This window comes from Agelaius phoeniceus, chromosome 2, assembly GCF_051311805.1.
Source record: "Agelaius phoeniceus isolate bAgePho1 chromosome 2, bAgePho1.hap1, whole genome shotgun sequence".
In the NCBI taxonomy this organism is placed as follows: Eukaryota; Metazoa; Chordata; class Aves; order Passeriformes; family Icteridae; genus Agelaius; species Agelaius phoeniceus.
The window spans coordinates 26,790,339-26,804,624 of record NC_135266.1 but is presented as its reverse complement, the minus strand read 5'-3'; the positions used below and the strand labels follow the sequence as shown (position 1 = coordinate 26,804,624).

Here is a 14,286-nt window from a genome sequence, read left to right as displayed (position 1 = left end):
GGATCTCCTCAGGGACTACAATACTAATGAGCAATACAGAGGTTACATACAGTTCCACCACCTTTCTTCCACTGTCTTAGTAAAGGTTCACCTCTAGCAGTTAAAATGGCACATATTCAACTCATTTGTAAGCATATACCCAGAAAGACACCAGAAAGCAATTTGGAAAGAAAACCATGAATTTCACAGCAAAACAGAACCCCCAGCTGCTATTATTCAAAGTGAAAACTCATTTCTAGTGAAAATTCTGTTAATCCAGCCTCAGTATGCTCTTCACACTTCTGGATACACTTTTAATTCTAAGGTGAGCCAAACTTATCCCTGGTTGAAGGGACAAATTTTGGTCAAAGAAAACTGAAAAGCAAAACTTCCATCCCATACAGAATTCTGGTGTCTCTGTTCTGAAATGGAAACACTACACAAAACATCTCTCAGTATGCATTTTGAGGACATTCTCCCTGTTTTTCAAGCCAGGTTATTTTGGAGGAAGCACCAGGATTACTCCCCTGGGACCTATGTAGCACAGCACCCAAAAGAAAGAAAATAGAGGAAAACGTGACTATGGCTCCCATTCCATATATTATAGCTGCAGATTCACAATGAACCAAAAAAAAAAAAAAAAAAAAAGAAAAACCCAAAACACCACCAAAACCAACACCCTCTCTCCCCCCAAAAAACACCCACCCAGGAAAAAGTATTGGATTTTTCCCAATGGAAAGGTAACTTTCTGTCAGGAAGGGTTTAGACATCAAGGAAATTCTATTTTCTGATGAGAAAATACACTCAGTTTTTAGGCCTTATCAAGGTACTTGTAACAAGCTATTTGGATTTTTACTATTTTCCTATGTATTCTTATTGTATTCCACAGTTTCTTCTTATCTGCTCATGATCCTCAATCTCAAGATGTGTTACTTCCTTTGATGGTGATCCTGGGGCTGCTTAAAATAATAATGCTCTTTACATGTGATTTTGAAAGCTTATTAAGTGTGTTCAACTTCACAATTCAGCAAAGTTTTCCTCTTTGAAGACACATTTTGGCTATGTGTACTTCTCTACAGCTACAAAAAGAAATCCCTGAAATCCTAAACAGGCAGCAGATACAAATACAGCCTTCATCCTTCACATACTACAACAAAACCAACAATGATTTTTAAAAATAGCTCTTGACATCCAACACAGCATCTAAGCTGTAATAACCTAGTATCTTCCCACAGAGCACCAGAAAGGAGGGTAAAGCCCACTGGACAAATCAGTAGATCTGGTAATTAGAACTGCAGAAGCCGTGGTGGAGATCCCGACCTTCACCAAGGTTTGCTCTCAGCTCATTGTTCAGAGCTCCCAGGGAAAAGAAATTAACTGAAGAATTAAACATATAAAAAATCAACTAAAGTTAGCTTTAGCCTGCTAGGAGATCATCAGCAGTCCGAAGGACTGGCAAGTCTATTTCTGTTTTGTTTACAAGTGAAAACTGAAAAGCACTACAAGTGCCCTCAGTCTGAAAATCAGTAAACTGGGAAGTATCTTTTTGTTGGGACTGAAGTTAAACTGGAACAAAATTTTCTGAAGATGCAGAGATTTTCAGTCATTAAACAAAAAAACCTAAAGATTACAAGAGAATAATTTAGTATCTTACCAATAAGCTACTATTTGCAGTCTCTGAAGTTATGCACTAGAAAATCAACATTCTTACAACAAAAATATAATCTCTTCCACAGCTTTCCAGCCTTGCAATTCAATTTGTTAATAAAAACTGGCATCAAATTATTCACTGAACCTTTAAACTAAACCGGAAAATATGCAAGGTGAATTTGGACGAAAGGACAAAGAACCTATAAAAGCAAGAAGTTTATCTGACAAAAACAAGACTGAACGAGTACATGTGCTACGTATATCAGATTTAACCCAAGAGGCACATTGCCCCACACTACTTCAAATAAGTATGGGGGAGAGAAGGGTGCTTTTGTGCCACAAAAATACCCCTTCTACTTTGCTTCTAAGTAATGAGCCCACTTTAAGAACACTACCTGAAAAAGTGCTGAAAGAAGAGCAAAAAGGGTAGAGATATATGGAAACAAAGGTACCTGCTACAAGGTTGATTCTCAGAACAGAAATTTTCAGTTAACAACAGATTAAGCCCATAGAGCATGGAGGCACAGGACTGGGTTTGACAAAGAGATACAGGTGCCAAAGATACACAAATGGTTAAAGAATGGGAGTCAGAATGGGACAGTCTGAAAATGAGACAATTTTGGGACTGGCTGGAAAAGACAGAAAATGAGCTAGAAAATCAGATGGAAGATGGCAGAATTAGGAGTTGAGGTAGAGAACTGTGAGTCACTGAAAAAGTACAGGCAAAACAAGTGATGAGAACCTAAGAGAGCTTAAACGGAACAATGGGAACAAATCCTGTGAGAAGAAGGGAAGAACACAGGAAGTGGGAAAACAAACACAATCTAAACTACAACTGAAAGGGGAAATATAAGCTGGAACTCAGATAGAGAAGTTCAAAATAAATTAGGAAAGAAGTAGAGACAACAGAATCAGAAAATGGAGGAATTGTGAAAGAAAAGCATTTATACCCAGAGCTTGTCAGGGCATTTGGTGCTGTTGGGTTGATGGTTGGACTTCTTGATCTTGGAGGTCTTTTCCAACCATAACAGTTCCACAATTCCATGACCAGGATGATGCCTCTGCTGTCTACAGGCATTTGCAAAGCTAACTAGCAAAAAATCACCCATCTTGTGCAAAACTGCAACTAACTCCATCCATGATGATCCCCAGTCATTTTAAAGGAACATGTCCAAAGGCTCCATGCCATGCCATTTTACTATGGGCCACTTTATTGACAATGCAGGGTTCCTTTTTTTGTTTGTCTTATTTCAATATCAGGAAGCAACAGAAAATAAGCAAAGTTACAAAGTGGAACTGGAATAAAGCTTATAATCAGAAATAAACAACCTTATTTTAAGACTGCTTATACAACCTTTATTCTTTCATCCCTATCCATATGCAAATGTCATTTATAAGAACATGACAATGAACTACTTTCCCCATTGGTTTCTCATCTCATGCAGGGACCAGAGCAAACATGCCCTGGGAATGAATTATTAAGCAACTACAAAAGATTATTATGAAATATCCATTTCATTTTCTTTTTGCAAAAATTAAAGGGCAATCAAGATGTTAAGTAGAGGAATATTGTAGAAAAGGGCAAAAAGTTCTTAAATTTAAAACATTTGGATTTCATTTTGAAAATGAAGCCAGTGAGAACTATTCTTTACTGTATAAATTGCATAAAAACGTTTGAAGTTGGGCTACAGGAGTTTGATTGTTCCAAATTCTCAGATGTGTTGTTTTACTGTGTTTTAGTAGCCTTTTTCTGGAACAGAGATAATCATATCACATCCTCAGATCATGGCAGTATCTTCAAGATTAATGTGTCTGCCAACCACTGAGCAATGAGCTACACCATAGAAATGAGCTTTCCAAAGAGTATTTTTGAATTTTTAGCACCTTAACTAACAAAGCATAGCCAAAGCACTAAAACAAAGGTCTGGATACCAAAGAATTGTGAAGGCAAAAAGCTAAATACATGTGAGAAGTTCAGTCAAGCATTGTTGATACAGGCTCTGCTGATACTGCAGGTGAGCTGGACACTGAGCAATACACAAAATGACACCCAAGATCTCCTTTACTGCAGAATATGTCAAGACCATTAGCTTCTTTCTGACAAGAGCAACACATCCAGAATGGAACAAAAATTAAATTAAGAACTCACTTTGAAGACAAGTCAAATGGTGGTCCTGTCTAAGGAGCCAACAGATCAAAAACAGCTCAAGAGTGAAAAGTCACTCCATGGTGTTGGTGTTGCTTCTTACAGTTATTCAATTGCTCAAGTGATACAACCCTTGCAAAATTTAAAGCTGATGTCCCCAGCACTAACCATGAAGCTGTAAGAATGAAGCAGAATTGAATGTGAGACTCCTAGCAGCGAGTATGACATCAAAGCACTGCTTTTCCACGTTTACCACATAAATTAACCAGAAAATAAAATCATCATTAGTATCCTCCTGGACTAAATGACCACATGTGGAGGTACCAGCAGCGGCCACTTCCACAACTACATCCTGCAACCACTCTAGGTTTGACCATAAGAGCAGCCAAACCAAGACTTCAGAGCAGCTTCTTCATCAGCACCTGAACCACAGCCAAAATCAACAACTAACACTGCACAGGACCCTTCCAGAACCATTTGCCTCACCAACCTCCTTATCAGTGTATTACAAGGCTAGAGTGGCCCACAGTGCAACTTTCAACCAAGTCTGTGCAACCAATAAAGCAATACTGGAACCCTTAGCAAACGTAATGTAACACAAGACAAGCAGCCAGAAGCATTTTTGCGGAACATGGACCACTGTCCATCCTTAAAATCAAGTTGTCTTCTACCTGAGAACTGTTTCAATATAGACAACATTTACCAAAGGTTGATACATTCTTCTTCCCACTCCTAATTAGCCATAATAAATCTCCATTAATAGATAATCATGCAATCAAAAGCAAATATTAAAACAGTTGATCCCCAGCATAACTTAACTTCTAAAATCTGCATTTTTGTTGAGCCTGTTGCCATCATAGTGTAGTTATTAAGTAAACTACTGCAACATACCTATATAAAGCCACCACCATTAACTGGCACAAACAATTAATAAAGTTCAACACTTACAGGCTACAAGAAAATGCTTCATTTAGACAAATAAATTGGCAAGGTGACAGGCAACTTCTGAGCTGCTATTTCCTGATTTTATAATACAAACCAACATAGGAAAAAAACAGTTCTGACTGCATGCCTGGAATGTATAAAAGAGAGCTTAAAGATCACTTTCCTTTAGCCTTCTTGGAAAGGGCAAATTAAAAAAATTAGCAACGTTCAAAATCCCAAACAGAGATGTCTTTTTAGATGACCTAATTTCGTAATATTATTTGATCACTAGTTTGCAAACTTCTGGACATGTTAGAACTCACTAAAGGCAAACAGAAGTAGATCAAGCTATTGAACTCAAATGATATCAAAGAAGGTGCATGACCACTTGAGATTCCTCAAAGACTTGACTTCTCTAGTCTGCCTCAACAAAATTTCTAGTACATAACCAAAAACAAACATAAAAGGAGAAATGCATGCTGGTATTTTAGGAAAGGTCTGGAAAATGTTCTGAAGACTTCTCAATACTTTCCAGGGATTGAAAGTGCATCATGTAAAAAAGGTCCAAAATAAAGTGGTTTTCCTACTTCCACTGGGTTCTTGTTTTCAATCCATCCCAAACTTAACATTTTTAGACTTGCTCAAGATTGATGTAGAAACATCACATGGAAGTTACTAAAAAGTACAACCTCTGTGGTGTTCTGGCAAAAAATTAATACAAAAGCACAGATTTTGACTTTCCACAAAAACAGCAGCCCTATTAACCTAACTAGTAAAATTGTGTGAAGAAACCAGTTTGCTGTGGGTTTTTTTAAATAGTCTTTGAGCAAAATATTAGTAATAGTGTGAAATAAGTTCACTAAATTAAGCTACATATCTGAATGTAGTCTGAATAGTTAATTAAAATAAACCACCAGCATTAATTCCCACATCTGTACATCTCTTGAACAGTAATGTTAGATCAGGTGAAATTTTTGCCCTTTTTATGGTGTGTCCTCTTATTTCCACATGCTCACAGGGCTTCCTTTGCAAAACTGGATATGTGTGCCATATCTACTACTCAGTAAGATTCATGAAAGTACTATAAAAAACTAAAGAGACACAGTAATTTTTATGCAAACTAGGGATCAAGAGAAAAATCCCTCATAAAATAATTCAAGCAGAAGATGACAGTAGAACATAATTTTTAAGAATAAATTAAAAAAATCTAATTTTAGAACAAGCAGTTCCAAAGCCAACACCACTGTCAGTTACCTATGAAACAGTAACTCAAGAACAATTCTCAAAAAAGGTATTTTAGTCTGTGAGAAATTCTGAAGGCTAACAGTGGTATGTCAGCTTCAAAAGTTTTTCTATGGTTTTTTTTCCAACTTCAAATTCTCTGTGCACAATTTATTTTTTACATGGCTTGAAGCAGTCCATCCACTAATGGTGAACAACAGAAACAATCACAAACAACATGACTCGATAAGAATATTTCATTTACATGACTCATCTATTCTGGTAAGTGTAATTTTGGAGATCAGAAAGAACTGTACTCATTGCTTTTGTCTAGCCCCTTTCTCTTCAATATTCCCTCTAACACCATGCATTAGACTATCCTCAACAACAGATCCAGTTCCTCCAAGTGGTTATATTAAGAGTACAGGAATTCAGAAGAAAATAAACTCTGCTGTTCCTGCTTTTTTTCTCCTATGTAACACTGAGTCTTGGAGAAAAGATCCACAAGTTTCTCCTTCCTTATGGCTCCTTGAGAGGCCTCAACAGTTCAGCAGTGACAGAAGTAACTGAGGGGAGAAACATGATCACCACAAGTTGGATTTTCAGCCACACACAGAAGCTGGTACTTTAATGGTGGAAGGCACATTAACCTATACTACTAAAAAAAGTATTTATCATCTTAATTTACAGATAATTCTCGGCATATAACTGATTATAGCTGAATATAAAAGTGGCCAGAAAGCAGTGTGGAAGCTGCAAAAAAAAATTAATGTATCAAATTTGCTTTCTTGCTACATTAATTCCTTTTACTTCATTCAAAGCAGTATCCTGGCTAGTTTTAGGCATGCCAAGGGTGGACAGGTGACCACTGCACACAGGGAACTGCTTTCCCCCCAGCTATTACCCCCATGAATCCAGTAAGGAGAACAAGTAGACTGAGGACCTTGGCTGCACATTTGGCTCCTTCAGCTCCAGCCTGGAAGGTGCCACATTTTTAAGTAGTGGAAGAGTTCACAGGAGATGAGGAAAACCCAGAGCAACACTGATTAACCAGAAAAAGGAGTTCTGCCTAACATGAAGTCTCTGGAGACTGCCCATATGCAATGACCAAGAAATTTCCCACACAGTGCAAATGTAGATGTAAAACTGTACCAAAACCTACTGACTTCAACTTGTCACCCAGACTCTGCAAAGCAATGCAATGATCCCACTCTCAAGGCATCCAAGTCCTTGAGATACAGCGATTGCTGTTCTCCTGTCCACACCTATTTTTTCATTGTTTCTTTTTAATTGCACAAACAGTAAAGTCTTGCTAGGAACTAAGATGTCCTGAATTGAATGTGATATACCTGCCTCATGTGATATACCACATCTGCCTGATTCTGTTAGAATTGCTTCTTAGCTTCACCGGTGCTCATAAACTCAAAAATGGCTGTGCTTATTGCTATTACCAGATCCCACTGGAAAATGAGTGCTTTGGTTTTTTGTCCTTTATCTTTACTGCACTTCAGATACCCTACCCGAAACATAAACTGATATACCCATGGATACTTTAACCTTCACAAGCTAGTATTTCTTTTTACATTACCATTTTTCAAGTTATCCAGCTACAACACTGTGATTATGCACTTAAACTCCACCTGCAGGCTCTTAATTAAGGTGCTATGTATGAATGAATCCTTTTCCCCCCACCTCATAGCTTCCTGACTACTGCTGAGGAAATCAAAGTATTTTGCATAAAACCCCAAAATATAAACGAAAAAAAATTTTAAATCAATGTTTTGCTTCTTATTTTCTCTTGATTGTATGCTCTGAAAAGCATTAGAGAGATACATTTGAAAGTAATACTTCACAGAATTTAGACCTGAGCCATATAGTTCATAAACATTATTTTGCTAGCTTACCTGATCACTACTTTTGCAATTTTTTAATACTTTATAAAAGCATTTCACTGGGTGTGCCAGTACTCTCCATCACATTCCCCAATTTGTTCAATTATCAAGTCTCAGTCTGCAAACTCTTACAAGTATTTGACTTTTCTAGCAGGTCCTATCAAATTATAGTTTTTAAAAAGAGGCATAAGAAGACCTGGATGGGAACAATGAAAGGAAAAGTGCTCTCCTGCAGCAGGCAGGAAGAAGCATAAAGCAGGAGCACTGTCTCCACAGCTTCCCCTTGTGCAGGGCTCCCTGCCCCACTGTCGCCAGGGCACCCTGGCCCCCAGCACAGGACACCAGAGGGATGCTCACCTCGCCTGCACCCCCAGGCTGGAGCATTCTGAACATGCCTGGCCATGGAAATGCCACCTGAAGCCCAGACTTAGGATTGTAGCAGCACAGCCCTTCCCACAGTTTAGCCATCTCAGAGAAAAAGGGAAGGAAGGGGCAGGAGCAATCATCAACTATGCCATCTTCTTCACCACTACATCTCACAGACAGTTAGAGCACTTGATGGGTGACATGGCAGAACTACAAGCCATTAATCACAGCAATATTTTCACATCAGAATGTTTAAATTTACAGCAACACAGGTTTTCAGAGACTCAGTGCCCAGAAATTTAGTGATACTGTCTGTATCATGCTGAATTCCATTATTCTGCTTGAAAAAGAACTTGGACTTTGAACAAAAATATGGAAATAAATCTCTTCCCTTCTGAAAATTAAAATAAGTGCTATACCAATTAACATCTCTATGTTATAGCATTTAACCACAATTCATAGGGCCCATATTCAGACCTAGAAATTTAAAACTTCCCAACACTCACTACACATTTTAGGTGTCATGTAATGGTGGGTACAGTGTGCATAAAGGTAAGCAGTTCATATTTCTTCCCTGAGGCAGGTTTGAAGTACATGTAGATGTTTTTAAGAACAGGTTAGACAATATTCAGTTAAGATTTCATACCCTTTCTAGCTACCCCGCTCCAGTGCTTGAGCACACTTAAAATTTTACCTAAAACCTGACCTAGATTTTCATTTTTCCAAATTCAGTTTATTACTTTTTTAATAAATATATTGAAAGCAATTTCTTTTTGGATCTGTAGCACCTTCTCCCATTTCTTAAGTTTACTATGAGGTTGGTTATTCCTTCCTTTCCTTCCTTAACAACTCTCTTTCCTAGAATAAACTAGATTTTTCAAAAATAAGGTTTGTTCTTAAATGTCTCATTCTCACTTAGATTTAGCAGGACATTCATCTGTATTTCCAGGTGCTAGCTACTCTTCACTTAGTTGATCTCTCTCCCAAAAGCTATATTAAATAAATGCACTTTGGTACCTCCATTACTTTGAACTGTTTCAATTTCATCTCCTAGTCTAACACCAGTCTAACTCCACTTTCGTTTTCTTCCCGCTTATATGGCCTATCATTCCTTGAACTCTGCTATCTCTAATGTACTTGGCCACCCTTATCTCTTCCAGGCAAGCTTTGAGTGACTACGTATGTCTGGTTGCTTCTCCACACATTAAGATGTTTTTCAGCTGAACTACTAAAATTCCCTACAAGATTATTTTTTAAACCAATCACACTTTCATGGAAATCCCTGCTATTTGAAGGCTGCAATATTCCACATTAGGCTGCAACCTGCTGTCTAACCAGTGAGTTGTATCACTTTTCTTTAGCTTGCATGCTGTTGTTTTTTAGGGGGTTTGGGTTTTTTTGAAGGGGGAGATATGGTCTAATTTGAATACAGACCAGTATATTGTCTTATTTTCAATAAGACAACATCAAAGCCCAATTATATTAGGTATGAACAATGACTGACATCTTAAAGGCAGAATAAACTGAATTTTTTTTAATGAGTACTGGAAGAGGTGAAGAACAAACATGCTCCATGAGGCAGGTCACAGAACTGAAGCTGCAAACCTTAACGACAGCAGTAATGGAAATCTATGGTGAAAGTTCCCAAAGCTGGTTTTTACAGACACTAACAAGCATCTTTTGGTAGATAGAGACAAAAAATGAACGCATATGGAGAATGAACCATCTTCCCTCAAATGTCTGATGCCTTCCTGAACTCAAGAAAGGACATGTTAGTTCACAATGGCAGTCAAGACAGCCCTGCCATCTGAACAACACGTGCTGGGTTTTTTCCAATCCAATCCAAACCCAAGCTCTTTCAGTGTTCAATATGAATGCACATAATGACAACGGCCCAAGTGCTGTTATTAGCATAGGGAATTCTCAAGATTAATCACTCTGAAAAAATGGCAGCAGATCTGAAGCTGGTTTACGCTGTCTACAGGAAAACAGCCTAGGCTTGATGCACAGCGTAGATAAAGTTCCACATATTCATTAATGCCAGCTATTATAAAGCATGACCCCATTTGCTTTTGTTAATAAAAACATTCTATGCTTCCACATTGTATGTGCTACAAATATACTTACATCTTTTGCCATGTTACCAAAGACTAAAAACCAGTCGTCTTAAAATCTTGATGGCTGCAGGACACAGGGACAATGCTATTTTCTAGAAAGCAGAAAGCAAAGACAGCACCAGCTATAAAAAATGAAAGGAGGGAAAGTTTTTACAATTGAAATTATTGAATACTACCAAGTACAATTTAGGTTTCTTTTTGAAAAAAGCCCACGTTTTTCAACAGGGAAAAGTTTCCCATCATCACCTTTTCGTCCCTGGAGCCCCACGCTCACGTGTGGGGGGCACTCCTTTCCCGACGGCGGGGGAGAGCCGTGCCCGGGCAGAGAGAGCCCTTCCCCCGCCCGTGCCCGATCCCACGCGAGGCCGGTCCCTGTCCAGCTGCGCCCCTTCCAGCACCGAGCGCGGGCAGCGATCACGGCCTCCTCCTCCTCCCCACCCCCATTTCCAGCAGCAGGCACAAGTAGGCCCCAGGGGCAGCTCCCCCCGGGGCCTTCCAGCCCCGCTTTTCTCCTCCTCCTCCTCGCCGGCGGACGGGCCGCGGCCGCACCGGGCGGCACAGACCGGCGGCCGCCCCTGCTCCCCGGGCACCCCGCGCCCGCCCGCGCCCCCCGACCGGGGCCTCACCGCCCGGGCAGAGCCCTGAGCCCCGCGCCGCCTCCCCCCGGCAGCGAGGGGCCGCGCTAATCGCCTCGGCGGCGGCGGGGGCGCGGGCAAGGGGGGACGCGCCCGGCGGCACCGCCGGCGGCCGCGGGGGGAAGGGGCGGCGGGCGGAGTGCGGGTCCGCGCCGTCCCCATCCCCATCGTGCCCGACCCGCCGCCGGCGGCGCCCCCCGCCGCCGTCCCACGCAAGCCCCGGTGCTCCCATCCTCGGGCGCGGGCTGCCCGCACCTGAGCGGCCGAAGGCAGAGAGAGCCGGCTCCATCCCCCGCCGCCGCCCCGAGACAGGGACCCGGAGCGCGGAGCGGGAGCACCCCCCGCCCGCCGCCGCCGCGCTGCTGCCGCCGCTTCTGCTGCTGCCGCTGCGGAGGCGCCCGACTGCACATGTGCGGCGGCTGCGCGGGCCTGGCGGGAGGGGGCAGGGGCGGGGGGAGGCGGCGGGACACCGACATCGGCAGCCCGGGAACAGGGGAGGGAAGCCGGGAGGGAGGAGAGGGCACCGGCAGGGACCGCCTTCCCCCACCGCGCTCCGGGGGAGGGGGTGCAGGCAGAAGAGGCGGCGGGGCAAGAGGGTCTCCCCCGGCGGGCTGTCACTTCCCAGCGCGCCTCTGTCCCCGCCGGCCGCCAGCCCGCGGGGCTCCCGGCCGGTCGCCCCCGCACGCCGTGGCCCCGCACGCCGCGGCCCCGCACACCTGCCCAGCGCCGCTGCCGCCGAGGGGCTGCCGGCGGGAATGGGGGCGATGCGGGTAAACGAGGGGGGACGAGCGAGCGCAGCGATCCCCCCCCCACCCTCCCACGGACCCTGCGCGCGCGACCCCGCCACTCTTCCCCTGTCTCTTCTTTTTTTCTTTTTTTAAAATAAAATTAAAAAAAAAAAAAATTGAAACTTACACTTTTGTGCGTCCCCCTGACGCTGCGCGCTGACGTCACGGGCGCGGCGCGCCTCGCACGGGCACACGCGGAGCGGCCAAGCCAACCCGCCCGCCCGCCGCTCCAAGGCGCGGAGGGAGCCGGGCATGGAGCATGCGCGGGATTTTCGCGCCTTCTTCCGACTCCCCGCCCGCCCCGCGGTGCCGCGCGGTGCCCGCGGGCGCGGCCGCGCTGCCGGCGCGGAGCGGGACCCGGCGGGGCAGGGCCGTGCGGTTTCGTTGCCACAACATCCTGCTGCCAGCGCTTCCTCATCGCTTCTGTCCGGCCGTTACTCGAGCAAAGTTTCGCTTGCAGCGATCGTTGCTAAAATTAGGGATTTTGTGGTAATCCAAGCGAAAGTTTTCCTTCGGGCGGTTGCAGCTCTTAACCTTGCGCCCAAAACTAAAAAGCACCTCGGGGCGCTGCAGCCTCTGCGAGCAATGACGACCGCAGGAACAGAGCATGTTAGCGAGGGTTATGTGATGTAATTACATCGTTGTCCTGTAAGTTTTGGGGAAAAAAACAACAACCTCAAAACCTGCAGCGTTGCTGGGAGGCTGCAAAGGCAGAGCCGCTATAGTGGAAATTGCGGGACAGCAAGGAAAGCTCCGGAGTCGTGTGGCTCATAGGGGTGGATGCAAGGCTGCTCGATAGGGAGGAAGCTACACACAGTTCTGAACGGTACAAGGTTGCTCATAACGCAACGAAGAGGGGAGCAGGAAGTAAAAGGCTCGTTCTTTCGCTAAATTCATGCTGCTTCCTGGGAACGAAGACTAGTTGGGAATAGAGCACACCACCACAGAGCTGCTACATTGCAGCAGCAGACGAATCCAGCAGAGAGAGTGCTGGAGGAGATGCTTTTCACGAGCCCACGAGATTCGCATTCATTTTTACACCTCTGTTGTTTGTTTTGTTTTGTTTTTTTAAAGACGTTGAATTTTTGTGCTTTACAGTAGTAATGAAACACTACGTTCATTTTCCTGATAAATAGCAATCTTTGGAGTTTTTTATTAACAATGCCCCCCCTCTCGCCACCCCTCTTCCCCCCCCCTCGTGGTGCTCTAGGGTTATAGCCCCATTTCTTCATTCCTCTTAATTAAGCTTGACGGCATTTGCCATCGAAGAAAGAAGGTGATAATGAAATTGTGTTTCTAACATTATAACTTTTCAGAAAGCAGCAAAAACTTTCGCACACAAAACCCATAAACCAGCTGCAGAAAAAAATTGCTTCCTGAAAGACATATCCAGTTGATAGTGCCGCTCTCCACCCTCCAGGTCATATATACTGTGCCTAAGGGTTCAAACCGTCTGTGTATCTCACGTCCCTACCCACCCACCTCCCGCTCTTTTGTTTTACATTAATTCCTGTAGGAAAAACACTTGCGAGTCAACAGAACAAGCACAAACAAGGAGTGTCCTAGTTTGCTAGAATTTATTTTGATACATACTAACTGCCCAAACACGCCCAACTCTTGGGTAGTGGGTTTTTTTTTCCTTCAGCCGAGGGTTGCTCACAACTAATTTGAAGTGTTTGTACCAGTGAAAAAATTTTCAAAACTTCTCTAGTCTCTGAGCACACCTTTTGCAGGTATTTTGGAGCTTTAGGATTTCGTTTGTGATAGTAGTGGTGGCAGGCTATTCCACTTTACAGTTTTCTGGGGAGTTCCTCTCCCTTTTAAGGGTTCACGAAAATCAGAACAGATCATAACTTTAAACAGCATCAGTGCATGACAGACACGAGGAAATTGTCTCAAGAGGTCATCGAGTCTATAGGCAGAAAGCTTCCACAGATGCCAGAGGAAATGCCCGGGAACAGGGAGCCATGCAATCTGAACGCTGTGATCTGTGCAAACTCATGACTTAATTAAAGACCTAATGTCACCTGACCACCTTGTCAGCATCTGGCCTCGTCGGGAGGTACTATCTCCCAACTCTCAAATTTCCACTCTATTTTAGGAAATAAAAAATTCAGCTTGGTACCATAACTGAAAATTTTACTACTCTCTGATCTAGGTTTTTCCCACAAGGCAGGATCAGTTATCCCTAAGTCACTCTTGTCACAACGTTGTTCAGGTTGTTTTCTCCAGCCAGCAGATTTTCCTAGTCCCACTGTCTTCAAAGTGTCAGTAAGTCCAACCCGGCAGTGGTAATCACTGGGCAGAGGCGGTGGGAGAACCCAAGCAGCAAATCTCCTGGGCTGCTGAGTGAAGTTGGCAGAGGCATGCCTTTCCCTCCTGCCCTTAGGGGTTGAGTGGGCTACACACCTCGGAGCTCTGAAGACATCTCACTGTGCTTCCTTCTCCCTGCAGCAGCTGTGTTGGCTCCCTCGTTGTCAGGTCATCAACACAGGATGTCTGATACTTTGCTGCTTCTTACAAGCTATTGCATTTCCCACAAAATAGCAACGCTGTTAGTGTGGCTTG

At 43.4% G+C, this 14,286-nt stretch overlaps 1 protein-coding gene across 7 annotated transcripts in view; it reads right to left on the bottom strand.

Moving 5' to 3' along the window:
• The window catches only part of TFDP1 (transcription factor Dp-1), a 38,221-nt gene extending 26,275 nt beyond the window's left edge, over window positions 1-11,946 (bottom strand). For 2 of the 7 annotated variants that reach the window (XM_054651533.2, XM_077173352.1), the window contains exons 1-2: window positions 11,186-11,344; window positions 10,306-10,387 (exon numbers count right to left, since the gene is read on the bottom strand). In XM_054651533.2, coding sequence (XP_054507508.1) covers window positions 10,306-10,317 — 12 coding nt within the window. In that variant the 5' untranslated portion in view covers window positions 10,318-10,387; window positions 11,186-11,344. Of the gene's footprint in view, window positions 1-10,305; window positions 10,418-10,541; window positions 10,691-11,185; window positions 11,345-11,845 lie in introns of those variants that run through there. The other 5 variants (XM_054651562.2, XM_077173351.1, XM_054651523.2 and 2 more) reach the window with 5 other exon arrangements.
• Between the last annotated feature and the right edge of the window lie 2,340 nt (window positions 11,947-14,286).